This window comes from Acomys minous (assembly GCF_964271855.1).
Source record: "Acomys minous genome assembly, chromosome: 19".
Classification (NCBI taxonomy): domain Eukaryota; kingdom Metazoa; phylum Chordata; class Mammalia; order Rodentia; family Muridae; genus Acomys; species Acomys minous.
The window spans coordinates 50,160,038-50,177,475 of NC_140499.1; the positions used below are offsets into that span (position 1 = coordinate 50,160,038).

The 17,438-nt window shown below is 35.3% G+C and overlaps 1 protein-coding gene across 2 annotated transcripts in view; it reads left to right on the top strand.

Moving 5' to 3' along the window:
* The window catches only part of FSTL5 (follistatin like 5), a 580,413-nt gene that overhangs the window by 460,292 nt on the left and 102,683 nt on the right, over window positions 1-17,438 (top strand). For both annotated transcript variants that reach the window (XM_084768539.1, XM_084768540.1), the window contains exon 10: window positions 4,609-4,743. In XM_084768539.1, coding sequence (XP_084624665.1) covers window positions 4,609-4,743 — 135 coding nt within the window. The remainder of the gene's footprint in view (window positions 1-4,608; window positions 4,744-17,438) is intronic.

The following is a 17,438-nucleotide window of genomic DNA, read 5'->3' on the forward strand; positions in this document are numbered from 1 at the left end:
TGTTTTTGTTTCTTTATTATTTTATCATGCAGTTTTTCTGAGTATAATAGTCTGCATAATCAGTTGTGACTTTTCAAAACTTAAAATACATCTTCGTAGCCCCTTCTGGCTATAGAAATTTCTGTCAAAAAATCAGGTGTTATTCTGATGGGTTTTCATTTACAACCAACCTCTGTCTCTTGCAGCTTTAATTACCCTTTTTATCATCTGTGGTTTTAAATCTCCAACTATAATATGTGACAGGAATTTTACTTTCAGGTCCTGTTTATTTGGTAGTGTGTAACCTCACTGGTGCTAGAAGAATATTTCTTTATCTGAGTTTGGGTAATTTCTTACTATTTTAAAATGGAAAACATTGTATGCCTTTGCTATGTGGTATTCTTCTTCTTCTATGCCCACAATCTAAATTCTAATTCTTTCTATAATTTCCTAAAGCTCTATATTGTTTTTTTAGTGTATATAATACTTTCATCATAGCCCTTCACTGAGTGATCAAATTCATTTTTTTTTTGTTTTTTTAACCCTAATATTCTGTTTTTCACAAGATCCATTCTGTTGGTGATGTTTTCCATTTATGTTTTTGTTTTGGCATGTTGAAGAATTTATTTCTTGCATTAGTTTGTTTTTTATTCAAATGATTCTCTTTGTTAAATTACATTTTTAAATTTTGTACTGTCTTCACTACTCATTAACCTATTTGTTTTTGTTTCCTTGATGGCCAGTCATGTCATCTTGGTGTCCTCAATAAGTTATAGTCATTCTTTGGAATTCTTTGCTGCAGGTTCTTTCAGCTAGCTCTTATTAGGGTCCCTTACCACAGGATTAGTGAACCTGTGGAGGCCACATGTTCTCCTAGATGTTCATATTGTTTCATTTCTGCACTGGAACTTTGACATCTGGAGTCGGTAGAGTGGAAGTGTGGACCTGAGTTTGGTGGTCTGGGCACTGCTCATCTTTTCCATACCAGCTACAAGACCGTTAGGAAAACTGCAAGGGGTTCAGTGCCACTTACTGGTCATCTTCAGAGGTTAGGGCTGAATGATCAGAGCCAGGAGACTCCTTACCGGCTTCTATCAAGAAATAGACTGTGACATTTATGTCTATACTCTTGCTGCTTATATTTGTGCCTGTAACCTAGGCACAAAAGGCTCATCAAACGAACAGAAATGGCATGAACGTAAGTTGAAACATCTTTCACTTCTGCCCTATCTTGCCCATCTGTAACAGTAACCTACATTATACATATATGTATCTGTCTTCTTCCACAAATATATGGAAGATAAACCTTATGAGCTATTCACTCCAGACTGAAACAGGAATCCCAGACAAAAGTTTATTTGTAATGACAAATAAAATGTAAATAGGTAGTTTGAAAGAATAAATACAAACTTAAATGGGTGTGGGAAGGATAAGCTAAGAGGAAAAAAAAGTTGTTAGTTAGTGTGCTATGGATAAGGGAGTTGATATCTGTAGTTTGAAGCTATGGTAATTTCATTCTTTATTCATTCAGATATGTTCTTCAGCATTTATGTGTTAGATCAAAGTCTATGTATGCACTGAATAGCTATGCATTATAAGGTGATACATGAAAAAAGGAAATAAAATCTTAAAATAGCACAAATATTTACCAGCATACAGGTAAAGATATATTATAAAATAAGAATAAAATTCAGCAAAGAAAAGGAGACTCAGAGATACCACTGAAGAAAGGAAACAAAAGATGTTAAAATGAGGAACATTGTCAAGAGTGCCAGATACATAGAAAACTCATAGACGAACATTGAGGTGTATCCCTGTGTTGAGTTATCAGCTTATCCTGACGCTGTTTTGAAAACAAGTACCAACTGCATTCTCTTTGGTGAGATTAGAGTTAAGAATGAGGTAATACATACAAAACATTACAGATTCTTGGGGAGGGGAGGAATAAATAAATATTATATCTTGGTGGAAAGTTATTGATTTGAGGGGCATTTTGTAGAGGGACAGGGGAATGAATGGTTGTGCACAGTGACTCATAAAACAAATCAATAAGGAATCAGGAAATTTCTATTTGTTTCATAAATTAGAAAACAAACCATTTGTTTATAATAACAGATAATATTGAAAACTTATATATTCTACTCATATCTTCAACTATTTCCTCAAAAACGAAAGTCCGCAAAGAAACATCAGAGTGTAATTGTACTATGGGCCAACTTATTTTATAGTTATATACCAATATTCAACCAAACATGAAATACATAGTTGTCTCAGTGACCCATGGAAGTTTCTCTAAGATTTATGATATTATAAGGCAAATCTTATAAAAATTGAGGCAATCCTCAGTCTCTTATGATATTAAAGTATAACTGAAAATCTGCAAGAGAAACCACACAAATTATGCATATACTTGGGGACTAAACAATATTTTCCCTGGAAGATCAGTGAGTCACTGAATAAATTGGAGAACAAATTGAAATTTTCTGTAATTAAGTTACAGGATTTTCCAGATCAAGAACCAGGCAGTTTTGTGGACATTTTATTGCACTAAGTGTTTGCACACACACACACACACACACACACACACACACACACATATGCACAGACACACATATGCACATGCACACAAATACAAAAGAAAGAAAAAAAAAGAAAATATATGAGAGATTTCAAATACATAGCCTAATGATGAACCTTAAAAATTCTAGAAAAATAAGAATAACCAAATAATATACAATAAAATTTAAAAATAATAAATGTATTCTACAGATTTTTCAGAACACTCAATAGATTTTTATACAATCATTAAATAAGAGTCATTGAGGAGATGATGGAAAATTGGCGATAAATGGATAAGGATAAATGAACAAGAAAACATATGGACACAGGTGTGAAAAACACAGGAGAAAACTGTGTAAAGTATGGACAGTGAAAGGAAGGACAGCTGTAGAGCCTGTTCAGATGAGTTATAAGAAAAACCACAGCTGACCAGTAGAAATACAAAACTAAAAATAATATAAGAAAATTTGAAATTAGTAAAAAAAATAAAATAGAAACAAATCTCAGTATCACATCCTCCTTGAGGAAATCACTTCTACAAATTGTTTTTGGGCAGAGTATCTACAGACAAGCGCAAGTGCTGTTAATCTAAATTACTCAGATAGGCAAGTTGAGCCAGCTGTTTTATTTTGTATTAATTATTTACCTTATTGTTGAGGCAATAGCTGACCAAAGCAGTTTAAGGGGGAAAAAGGGTTTATTGAGGGATGCATTACATCGTGTTAACACTGGTTTGGTGGCAGGAGGCTGGCGGACCACGTTTCTTTGGCAGTAAGGTACTAAAGAGTGAGCAGGAAATGAGTCTGTTTTATGAACCATCACGGTTCATTCCCTTAGAGAGACTATACCGCCTAATGATTTCCACAAACTTTCAAAATAGATCCCTTGTGGGGATCAAGTATTCAAACACATGTGCCTATGGGGGCTATTTCACATTCAAAGCACATTTTCTGATAGATCTATTAATTTATTTATTTATTGGGGTTTGGGGGAAACATCCCCAACACTTTCAGGCAATACTGTCTCAACCAACCATTTTTTCCTCTAACTCAACCACAACAATTTAACTGTTATTAACTGAAACAGAGTTGTGTTCGAAACCACTGTACACTGTGCTTATGTCTGAGAATCCAGGAACATAGATACCAGACACCAGAGAGACATCTTCCTGAAAGGAGGAAGAGAGATCAAAACTCATGGTAGTAATAGGACACAGTTTTGGGAGTGCATGGTTTTCATAAAAGTCAAGTCATTTTACTTGAGTTAGTTGTAAGAATTCATTTTTGAATCTCAGACTCATCTGACAATTAAATACCACTTGTACAGATTATCAAACAAGATTATGTGAAGATTCCTAGCATTTGTCTAGCATGTCACATATGATTAATTATGCCCTTGGTTTTGAGCGATACAACTAATTATTAGAGGATTAGATTAAAATATTCTCTCACCAAGATTTAAAATTTTATTCATACTTAAAATGATTACATTTTGATATTATAGCTAATTTTAAGTAAGTTTTCGGTGAAATTTCAGACAATGATGATATTATCTGACTTTCCACTTTTTAAAGTAGTTTCAAATGTGTAATACAGTTTCTTAGTGTCAGTGGTACACTGTAAACTTTTTTAATGAGACAATAGACTTGCTGGAAGAATTGACTCTATCCATGACAGATTTTCTCATGTGGTCCTTTAAGTGAAGATGATTTCTGTGGTTTTTCTTGAAAAGATGTATGTAAATATTGGGTTTAAATTATAAATGCATATATTAATAAGATGGTAGTTATTAATATGAAATGTTTAATATGTAATATAGGAATAGGAAATTATATAAAATGTAAAAGTATTTGCATTTGCTAGTGCTGAGCTCTCATCAATGGAGTGACAACACGATGTACAAAGACTTGAGAGCCTTTGGAGCAATTTGGCACATCTTCAAAATATGGAAGAAGGAAAGAAAACAGTTTAATGAGGACAAGCTCAGTGAGCTGTTTGACTGTGTAATCAGAATGCGCTGTACCAAAGCTTAAATTGTAGCTTACAAGTTGCATTTGCCTTCTGTTCACAGCAAATGGCAGTGAGGTCCACATAAGCAATGTGCGCTATGAAGATACGGGAGCATATACGTGCATTGCTAGGAATGAAGCAGGCGTGGATGAAGACATCTCTTCGCTTTTTGTGGAAGATTCTGCTAGGAAGACCCGTATGTATTGAGCACCACTTACAACACACACACACACACACACACACACACACCATATTTACAGTTTTGTCTTTTGTGGTTTGTGTCATGCAGAGACTATAAAACAAGCAATTTCTGTTTTCAGGAAGAATGGAAATCTTAAAATACTCAAATAATTTTGATGATGTTTGAAAGCAGATGCAGTTTTCCCTGAAGTACCTGCACTAGTATGCCAATGTAAATAAGATCTTTCAGACCCTAGCTTCCTGTGTGTCCATGTGAAAATTTAAGTCCTTGTAAAGTCCTTTCCCCAAACAGTTTGTGAAAACTTAAAACCCAAAATAATCATCTCTGTGTTTATATGTGATTTAACTCTGCCTCTTTCTGCATCTGCCAGTGGCATAGCAGCCATCGAAGCAGCAGCTGTGTTGTGACCTCCCCTGCAATAGAGTCTCCCTGCTCCAGTGTCTATTAGTAGTAAAAATCCTTGTCATCGTGGTGTGTGCTAGATGATGTTGCCTTGTCATAAGGATAAAAGCATACAGTACATAAACATTTAAAGGTCATTTTATGGGAACACACTTGTACATATTTGGGCAGTTCAATTGGCATTTGACTTCTAGCACTCTTGGGCAGTGATGAACTCAGGCTAACTAGAGTGTGTCTGAGTTTAAACTTTTTATAATTTTTCATGATTGCATTTAAATGTATCTCTGTCCTGTGATATGGGATGCAATATTGTTAATTTTATTCATCCTGTTGTGCCATGACAGTGGATACAGAAAGGGAATGATGAATGCAACACGTATGTGTTTGCTACAGCTGAACGCTATTTTTTTTTTTTTATTAAGAGAACTCCAGGAAATTCCAAAGCTCCAAAGGCCCAGGTATGTCAGCTGACATTTACCATAGTGAGGCAGTTTGGTGACTTGGACTGGATGTACTTGAAAGTGTTGGTACCTTTGCTCATTGATTATCTTCAACTACTATAAGTGTTGCAAGTATCTGATGATTTTTTTGGGGGGGGGATTGTATTTCTCTGAACCTAGTTTTGATGAAAGCAGAAGTATGTCAGAATCATCTTGTTACCCGCCCTTACATCAATGATCTCAGGGGTGAGTGAACAAGGAGGAGGCTACTCAGACATGGCTATCAATACAGTGTTTTCTGTACTTTCTCTGGAAAGGACAGTCATTGTTATAAGCAAATATTTCAATAGAAAAGGTTTAAGGCAGAAAAGTAAAAATAAAAGCCAACTTGAAAACCAACAAAATTAGCAATATCGTTATTGCTTTTTGGCCCCATTAACTACCATTTAAACTTGTTTTTCTTAAAACCTAATTATAAGTAATTGATAACTTGCTTTTTGTTTGTTATTTGTGATTGTGTTCATGAAACATTTTTCTTCATTATTCTTGTTTTCTTTGTCATGGCATGCATTTGATGTTGATGTAAAAACACCCATTACAGAAAGTGGTTACAGAAGTTATACTAGTTATTGTATAGTAGTTATACACGAATGCAAACTGAAGCTGAATGACCATGTACTGGTCCCCAAAATACCAGAAATGTAACCATCTTTATGTAATAGATCTCTGTGGTTCTGGAAATGTTTCAGATACCCAGTACCATCTTGATATTCTGAACAGCAAATTAAAGCTGAACGTATGTATGGTAATGAAACTGCACTTTTAGTTATCCCTGTTAAGGCTTACTTCTGGTTTTTACTAGAAACTTATCCATGGTTTTTAGATAGCCAAAAGAATCATGCAATGACCTGTCATCTCATCTTTTCTTTTCTTGCTTCATGCATTTAAGAGAAAAATAAGAACTTGTCCATAACCATCAAAACTTATTTCAAAGCAATATTTCCTTTTAGAAGTGACAACACACACACACACACACACACACACACACACACACACACACACACACACACACACACACACAGAGCCCTAAAAAATGTTGGTTGGATAATATATATAAAAGACCTAGCCAATGGACAGGACATTCTTTATTTTTTTTTAAATACATTTTTATTAATTTATACATATTACATCTCAGTTGTTAGCCCATCCCATGTATCCTCCCACTCCTCCCTTCCTCCCACTTCCACCCTACTCCCCTCCCCTCCCCTAAGTCTGTGTCTGAGGGGGACCTCCTCCCCCTGAATATGCTCATACGGTATCAAGTCTCTCCTTGGTGACCTATTATCTTTCCTCTGAGTGCCACCAGGCATCTCCGTCCAAGGGACATGTTGAAATATGGGGCACCAGAGTTTGTGTGAAAGTTAGATCTCCTTCTCCACTCAACAGTGGAGAATGTCCATCGGCTAGTCCGGGTAGGGGTTCAAGGTTTTTACTGCCTATTTTTTCCTTGGCTGTTGCCACAGTTTGCGGAGGGCCCCAGGGCCCAGACTCGCCTGTAGTTTTCCAGGACCCACTGGGTCCTTCCATTTCCTCTTTCTCCCAGGCTTCTCACACCTAAAGTTTCAATAGGATGTCCTCCCCTCTTACCCACTATTCTGGTAGGTACATCAACAATTAATAAATGGGACCTCATGAGGCTGAGAAGCTTCTGTAAGGCAGGTGACACTGTCAAGAGAACAAAGCGACAGCCTACAGACTGGGAAAAGATCTTCACTGACTCTTCATCTGACAAAGGTCTAATATCCAAAATATATAAAGAACTTAAGAAATTAAACACCACCAAACCAAATAACCCAATTGAGAAATGGGGCGCAGAGCTAAACAGAGAATTCTCAACAGAGGAATATCAAATGGCTGAGAAACACTTAAAGAAATGCTTGACCTCCTTAGTCATCAGAGAAATGCAAATCAAAACGACACTGAGATTCCATCTTACACCCATCAGAATGGCTAAGATCAACAACTCAACTGACACCTCATGCTGGCGAGGGTGTGGAGAAAGAGGAACACTCCTGCATTGCTGGTGGGAATGCAAACTAGTACAACCACTTTGGAAAGCTATCTGGTGCTTTCTCAGAAAAATGGGAATAGGGCTTCCTCAAGACCCAGCTATTCCACTCCTTGGAATATACCCAGAGGATGTACTACTACACAACAGGGACATATGCTCAACCATGTTCATAGCTGCCTTATTCATAATAGCCAGAACTTGGAAACAACCTACGTGTCCCTCTATAGAAGAATGGATAAAGAAACTGTGGTACATTTACACTATGGAATACTACTCAGCTATTAAAAACAAGGAATTTCCAAAATTTGTGGACAAATGGATTGAACTAGAAATTGTCATAATGAGTGAGTTCACACAGAAGCAAAAAGAGCTAAATGGTATATACTCACTTATATCGAGACACTAGTCCAAGGTGTACGTCCCCATGAAAAACTGTACCTACCAGGACATTCTTTACAGCTGAGTGGAGAGTGGGGACTGACTTTCACACTAACTCTGGTGCCCCATATTTGACCAGGTCCCCTTGATGGGGAGGCTTGGTGGCACTCAGAGGAAGGATAGCAGGCTATCAAGAAGAGACTTGATACCCTATAAGCATATACAGAGGTAGGAGGTCCGCCTCAGTCACAATCATAGGGGAGGGGAGTAGGGGGAAAGCAGGAGGGAGGGAGGAATGGGAGGATACAAGGGATGGGATAACTATTGAGATGTAATGTGAATGAATTAATAAAAATACTTATCAGATGCTAAGCAAACAGTAGTATTCCTCTGATTCATGCTAACTACACAAAATAATTTCAGGATACTTGTAAGCAAGTTTTTGTTTTAAATAAAAACCTGGAAAATCTGACTAATAGAAATCAGAGCCTTTCTGCTTCTGGGTTAACTCACTAATTATGATCATTTCTAGCTCGATCCATTTATCCACAAATTTCAGGAATTCCTTGTTTTTAATAGCTGAGTAGTATTCCATATTGTATATGTACCACAGTTTCTTTATCCATTCTTCTACTGAGGGACACTTAGGCTGTTTCCATGTTCTGGCTATTATGAATAAGGCTGCTATGAAAATGGTTGAGCAAATTTTCTTGTTGTGTGCTGGAGCATCTTCTGGGTATATTCCAAGGAGTGGAATAGCTGGGTCTTGAGGAAGCCCTATTCCCATTTTTCTGAGATAGCACCAGATAGATTTCCAAAGTGGTTGTACTAGTTTGCATTCCCACCAGCAATGAAGGAGTGTTCCTCTCTCCCCACATCCTCGCCAGCATGTGGTGTCACTTGAATTTTTGATCTTAGCCATTCTGATGGGTGTAAGATGGAATCTCAGAGTTGTTTTGATTTGCATTTCCCTGATGATTAAGGAGGTTGAGCATTTCTTTAAGTGTTTCTCAGCCATTTGGTATTCCTCTGTTGAGAATTCTCTGTTTAGTTCCAAGCCCCATTTCTCAATTGGGTTATTTGGTTTGGTGGTGTTTAATATCTTGAGTTCTTTATATATTTTGGATATTAGACCTTTGTCAGATGTAGGGTTGGTGAAGATCTTTTCTCAGTCTGTAGTGAAAGCCTTCAATTACCAGGAAACTGGGATAGGTGGGAGGACATCCTATTGGGACTCTAGATGAGACAAGCATAGGAGAATGGCAAAGTAGAAGGATCCAGAGAGTCCTAGAAACCTACAAGTAGAACATTATTATAGGCAGATTTAGGCCCAGGGGTCCCGCTCAAACTAAGGCACCAGCCAAGGACAATACAAGCTGTAAACTTTAAACCCCTACCCAGATCTAGCCAATGGTCAGAACATTCTCCACAGTAGAGTGGAGAGTGGGATATGACTTTCTCACGTATCTGGTACCTCTTATTTGACCATTTTCCCTGGAGGGAGAGACCTGGTGGCACTCAGAGGAAGGACAGCAGGTTACCAAGAAGAGACTTGATACCCTATTAGCATATACAGGGGGAGGAAGTCCCCCTCAGGAACAGTCATAGGGGAGGGGAATAAGGGGAAAATGGGATGGAGGGAAGAATGGGAGGATACAAGGGATGAGATAACCATTGAGATGTAACAAGAACAAATTAATAAAATAATATATATCTTGGAAAAAAAGAAATCAGAGCAACTACACTGAATGATGCATATAAATATAACAGACATGGTTGCATGTGGCTTTGAGTACATAAAATATTTTTACTAATATGAAAACAATTAACATATTTTACATGTAAAAAGAGTATGCTCTGCTCTCTAAAAACACACATATTTTCCTTTAGTGCGGACATTGAATGAAATCTTTTAAATAAAGGCAAGATATTTCTCTACCCCACAAAATCAACTGTATCACAGAGAGAGTCAAAGCCAAAGCTGCGAGTCCAAACACTTCATATTTAAGAACTGACAGTGAAGATGGCAGTATATTCATCTTCAGCTTTCTTTCTGGAAGTTGTGGTGAGGTATGGAGCCTCATGTTTACAGTATAACATTGAAGAAAGATTTACTTGTTCAATAAATCTCACAATGCACGCTGTGTTTCGCGATGGCCTTGTAGCTATAACCCAGCTATGCCATACATGATTGGAAGCTCATAGCTGTATCAATCACAATGTCCTCATAGTTCATTTGCTAGCATCACGACACTCTTTGAGAACAATTCGAGAAAAGTCTCAGATGGGCAACAACTCCAAATACCTTTTACCCTCAATCTTTTGAGGAACAGAGCCTGATTTTTATTTCAAGTAAACCCTAACTGCAAGTTTTTGTTTATTTTTTATTTTTTTAGTGAGCAATCAAATTGCCAAAATGGGCTTCTAACTGATACCCTGAAATTTCTTTTAAGGATAAAGTGTGGTAACTAAGATTCAGTGGGTGAGTCATACTGGGATGTGTGTAGCAAGAATTAGGCGAGGTTGATGTGGAGCACACGTGTGAGTTTAAGCAAAGGACATATGCTGTTTAAAAGAAAACATCTTGCGTTTGGCAAACACTTTCCACATCTCTGCTCCCAGCAGTGCGCAGCTGACAAGACTCACCATCAGGGTTAAAGTACATGAGGAGCAATCTGTCTGCCATAGGGAGCGCTTATGCTACAGGCTACTCAAATTCAAACAAGCATTACATCACATCTGTCCAGACTATTAAGAAGAAATGGGGTTAATACAGCTAATTTATCATGTCAGAACATGATGTATAAACATATTATAAGCCTATAGTGAAACATGCTGTGGTGATGCATATGTTGACATGTCCTTTTCTTTTTCATTGTCACCTTGTTACAGTTGGTAATGTTAGATTATTTAAGTTAAATACATTTAATATGTTTTGTTTGCTCGGTTTGATCTTGTGTTATTGAGACAGAGATTCTCTGTCTAACTTTGACTGGTCTGCAGCTCACTCAGTAGACCAGGCTGGCTTCACACTAATAAGGATTCACTGGCCTCTGCCACCCAACTACCCAAAAGTGGCTGTCTATGTTAACAAGAGTTGATATTTTTATTTAAGTTTATTATTATGAAATCAAATGTAAGTGTCTTGAATAGACTTTATTTTTAAAAGTAAATTAGCTTTAAAATGGTTGCCCACACATCTTAGCACCATTTACCAAATGGCTTCCTTTCTGAATTCACTTGTAACACTCTGTCATAGTATTTTCAAAGCTGTTAGAGGGCAGTTAGCGATGTATTTTCTCTTCTGTCATGACTTTGTCACACATTAGCTCCATATGCATTGTTCTACCATGTGTCTTCCACTGAGTTCCTTGTGGCACTCACCGTGGAAAGTTTTGCAATCCTTACTTTAGAAATTCCTGGAAAAAATTTAACATTTTTGTCACATTATAATAATGTTCTAAATGGGTTAAATTCTACAGCAAGATTCCTCTGCAGCAATAATAAATCATTTAGACAGATGATATTGAAATACATTAATTATCATATAAGTTGCAATAACTGTAATTTAACTTACAAATATTTAAATACAAAGTAAAATAGTTATTTGTATAAAAACATAAAAATAGTAGTTAATGTTATAGTTTATTTAAACTATATAGGTATGTGTCTTTTCTATACATGGGTATGTCCACCTTGCTGCAAGTACCCACAGTAGATATTCTGAAAGTGGAGGTACAAAGCTGCTTGTGAGTCGCCTAAAACAAATTCTGGGAATTGAACTGGGGTTCTCCAAGAGAACAGTAAGCTCTTACAACCCATGAACACTCTCTCTATCTGTGCATAACCTTTTAAAGATATACAAAGTTTTAGGATGTATTTGTCTATTTTAGAAGAGGGTGCATTTTAAAGTGGCTTAAAGCATGGCCTTATTTGAATATGACCATGTAAATTAGGAGACAGCAGATTCTGGTGTTAAAAGCACATTAAGGAGCCATTTATTCGAAAGGAGAAATACATTAAAGGAAGGTTGCATGGATTAAATTAAATAATGTGAATGTCTTCATGAAAATAATATAATGAAGTAAAGAGTAAGTTTATTATGAAATAAATGCCTGATAAGCTTTTATTAGTATATAGGGTTTTACCTTTATCACAAGTTAAAATATTTATGTTATTCAGTTTGGCCAATATTATCACAAATCGTGAAATTTACCATCACATGCTCAAATTGCCAGCCTCATCATTTAATATCTGAAAATTATACTTGTAAAAATAATACTATTTCCAGTGATATTAATTTAATATTTTTCTAATATGTGGTCATTTTTATATGATAACAGCATTGGATCATGTAATATTGTGTAGGATATGTTCTGAATGTCACTAAATTGGCAGATTTTAGCAATTGTCGGCAATAAGAAATCATTATTGTCCTTGGAAATTTACACATGTTTAATAGGCTTTAGTTAAAATTAAAAAAAAATACTATCTAGTAAATATGAGGCTTGGTCATTGCATAGATAAAATATGAGTGTGGAAAAATAAATTCATATTGATTTCAAAAAAAAAGGTGAAACCTTCTTAATTTACTTTATTTTCTAAAGTTTATATGTATATATTGTACATTTGAAGTTTACTAGCCTAATGCCATATTTACACAAGGCATATTTATTATTTAATGACATATTTTATTTATATAACATTAGGCATGCTAACTAAATTAATTTTTGTATAGTGACATTGTAAAATATAAATATCTCTGTATAAATATTGTGATAAATGCAAATGATAAATATAAACAATAACAAGAAGTCCTGATTTGGGTACTTCAGTGAATCTAAACATCCATCAGTAAGAAATTAACTAAATAAATGAATAGCGCTTTACAGTGCAACACACTGTTATTACTAAAGTTAATGATGTTGGTCTACATGCATTTATAGTTAAAGATATACAATGCTATTAACTGAAAAAGTAAGTTTTGTTTTTTAAAATTACATTCAAAAAATTCAAAAGATATAGAACAAAATTGACAAAAATGATACTTAGAAGATATCACAGATATATTTTTGTTTATTAATATATATATATGTAGTAAAAACCATAGATATAATTTACTTTTCTTAAATAGTATTCTAAAATCCATGAAATTTTTAGTGATGGTATTGAGATATGGAGGTATTCTTTTTGAGATTTTATAATTCCAAAACCTGAAATAAGCTTAGTGAACGCTTGCTACATAACTGTGTGCTTACATGTAAAAAGTTACAATCATGAGTGTTTCATAACTTTCTAAGAGGTCTCTGAAAAAGAAATCATTAAGGCATAATGTAAGTATACAAAGGATGTGCTTTGAAATACAGAGATTGAGATGAGAGGTCAGAATGAGACACTTGCCTTGAGTTTTGAAATGTCAACCTATGGAATGCACTTTTATTAATCATGTGCATAAATCTCAGGCTGTACATCACTTTAGCCTATGACTTATTCAGCAGGGACTGTGTTGGGTAGAAGTCTCTGTGAATGTGGAGAACACAGATTATCCATCCTTGACTCTGAGTCTGGAAAGGATGGACCGTGGGGACTGTGCCAGGCAGGATGGTTACTCTGCATCCTTATTTTACAACTACAGGTATGTTTTGATGTGTGCATGATATGCGAAGTTTTAAACACTAAATGTCACAACAGACACCTAATTCATGCTTCAATTACATCCCTAGTAGAATGGCCCTTCTCCGTTTTCATCACCATCTCTGTAATGAGTCTATTTATTCTCATTCTTACCAATTTGAAAAGTGAATCTGCAAAGAATGAAGGAAAAATTTAGGTTTCCATCTCTAACCTGTTCCAGTGGAAAGAGTTTGAATTCACATGATTGAGATTATACTTTGGAAAAAAATGTACATTGCAATTTTATTAATATATCATCGTCACATAAAAAATATAGTCTGTGTATATGCATAGGTGCATAGTATAGCTATTTATTTACTAATTGTGATTATGTTAATATTAATATTACAATGTAATTTCAGTGTTATCTTCCATAATAAAAAATGAAACATCAGATAAATCACTGTGCGTATATAAACAATATGTTATTGCTTTTATTATATGTGTATTTGTCTCATCAATAGAGTTGATGTTGGGCAGACTGGCCTCCACTCCTTATATGCATGTGACTCTCTTCCCTTGACTTGAGCAGTAAAGAGACTGAAAGTGTGTGCTACTGTGTCTAAAAAGAAATTCTAATCCCTAAAATAATTGGAGGGATACAGTAAGACAAGTAATGCATGCAAAAGTATTATGCTAAATAAATATACACATAGTACATAAGGACACACAACCAAAGTGCAAATGTACCTGTAGCTTTAAGAAGACATTTCACAGACAGGAAAGCCCAGCTCTCCAATGCACTTATTCAAATTGCATTTGAATACCCCTTAAGGAAATCTGCCCTAAATCCAAAAGGCAGTACCATTTCACTTCTACAAGAATAAGAAAAGTTGAAATGCTGAACAAAATTTCATTGGTCCTGGAAGGCAAGAGTAGGTCCAAACTGTTGCCACCACTCTCCTTATTTCACCCTTTGCAAATAGCATTGGCATAAACTTCTGGGCTTGATTTTGCATACACCTCACATCCAGAAGGCAGACACACATCAGAATCATGGGATTGGCCTGCATTTAGGCGCTATGAAGGAAGAAAATGATCTATTCTGATTTCTTTTGTTGCTATAATTTTATAAACCCCTTTGGATTTCCTTCTCAAAATTTCATTACAAACAAGTTGATTTCATTTACATAAACTCTTTACAGCATCTATAACTTGATTAATGTAAAGTTTATGGCAGAAGGGGAGTAGGGTCTGAATCTCACTGTGAGGTAAATATGATCTCAACCCATGATCTTTCTGCTACTGCCTAAAGTTATGCCTGGATAATTTATGACATATAAATGCTGATAAACCATGCAAATGATCTGAATTGTTAAATTTCAGACTTCACCATTCCTTTATTTACTGGTAGCTGAAAAACAGATACTCACAATTTTCAGTTTCTCATTAAGAACTCTTATTTTAAGGGGAATAAGGTATCCACAGAATGCAGTAAATTTTGTTTATTTGTGTTTTTACCTGTTACAACAAACATGTTGTTGATGTTTAGTCAATACTGAATAAATCATTTCTTGACTTTCAAAAAGCTCAAATTTAGTCCAGGTTGTGTTTATAATAAACCAATGTATAATATGATAGCATTATAGACACATAAGCCAAGTGTGATAACTCAATGAAACAGAAAATGGTTGAAATGAGGTCAGCAATCTCCTCATTGGTTTAGAGACCTAAGAAAAGATGAAGCCCATTCTGCATTAGCTTAAATTTCTGACTTCACTGTGATATTATTACAAAATAATAACCTGCAATTTATAAAATTGGTTATTATAGACTAATACAGCAGGATAGGAGCATTCACATTATGGAAAGCATGAATGCTCTATTCTGCAAATGTGAACATTTTTATACATATTTATTACTATGACTTTTTCCTAAGATTTATCAAAATAAGCAAAATTTCATTTGTTCGGTTATGCTGGAGTTTATTTTTAATACATAGCATTCGTTGTGTATGTCTTTTTTTCTTCTGAGTAGGAGTTAGCCAAATTTTAATCTCCATCATAGTAAGAGAGTGTGTGTTTTCTGTTTAATCTCTGTGAACCTATGTATTAGAAACTCATTATGCTTTTCTGTTGTAATTAAATAATATGGATTTATAGTACACAATTAGCTTATCTTATGCCCATCTTCTAAAGATTATTTGACCATCATGTAATTTAAAAAATATTCTACAATTTTTTTTATTATCTTACTTAGGATTCTAAGAAGAAAATCAGTATTTTTACATGAGCCCTTCCTACATAATGCATAAGCATACAAAAACAAGGACTGAATATGTCTCAGGCTTCTTGGATTTGCTTAGTTCATCATGAACTTAAAGCTACTCCTAAGCCATAAGAGGCTGCTGTGACAAAGCCTAGGAGGTTAGCTACCTGCAACCTTCCTTGTGCCTGTGTAACTTGGACAAACTTTGTGCAGGAATAGTTTTGGCTATAGACCTCACTTGAAAATGTTTTGTGTAAAAGCTCATGAAAAGTTGTTGGCCAACTCATCAACTGAATGTCAAAACATTGTCTTCATTCCAATTGTTTGCTTCCTCCATTATATTTTCATGAAAGTATATGCTATTTTATATTTTTTTATTTAACTAAGACACAGGTTATTGTCATTGATGGTTTTGTAGAAATCAATATCTAGTGGACATGGTGATCTGAAACCCTTGGCAGTATCCAGCATATGCAAAGAGATTAGAAGTTTTTTCACAGCTGTATTTATCATTACTGAAAAGCATAAAATAAAGGATTAGAGACCACTACGTGAATGCAATTATCAGAATTATATTCTGGATATAAGATTTTTAAAGTAAAATGCAATTTAGTTATTTTACACTTATTATCAAAAACTTTTAAAGTAAAGTATTTAATAAATTACTTGCCCCATATTTAGAAGAGAAGGTACAACTATTTGTTTAATTTTTTACTTTAAATCTTAGATATTTTATTACTGTTCAAAGTAACTAAGCTCTTGTTTTATGGTTTACATTTACACAATACAGTCTTCTTGAAATTTGAAATGTATTTCAAGAACATAAGATTATAATTTTATTAAATTGTGATCATTTTCCTTCTGATAGTATGACTGTGAGAAATATAGGCATTGGGGGAAACTCTTTATACATCTTGTACACCAGGCCTGACAAGACGTTATTTCTAGAGTCTGTATGCTTTCAGGTGATTGCACTGAAAACCTCCGCCGAAGACACCAGTGATCTTTTTCCTAAAGCTTCTCTCCAGGCTGCTGTGCTGGCTGGCTGGCTGAGCATATTTGCTCCTGTTTCTTCTCTGTTCACATCTTTTACCCTTTTCCCTTGTGGTCTGTCCTAGTAAAGACAACTGCTGGAGTGTCACTGCTGGGTGTCGCTTATTTTCTTCCCCCCCTGTGGTGTCGAGAGTAGATGAAGCAACTTTATTGCATTGTTTTCTTATTAGTTCAGATGCTATTGTTTGGGAGCATAGTTGGCAAAGGAGTGGAGAGCCTCAGTGAGAACTGCAGAACAGGGCAGGACATCCTCTTGGCCCTTTTCCAACGTTCATCCTCTAGTGAAGGAATGTGATGTAAGGATCCAACTTAGTAGAAGCATTCATATTTCAAAGGGAAAGAAAAAAGATAATTTAAGCCACAGCCTCTAATTTGTTGGTGTAAATTTGTGGGACATCATTGTCTCCATGTTACTCAGTCTTAGATATCAATGTTTCTTTTTTTAAATCAATATTTCTTATGCA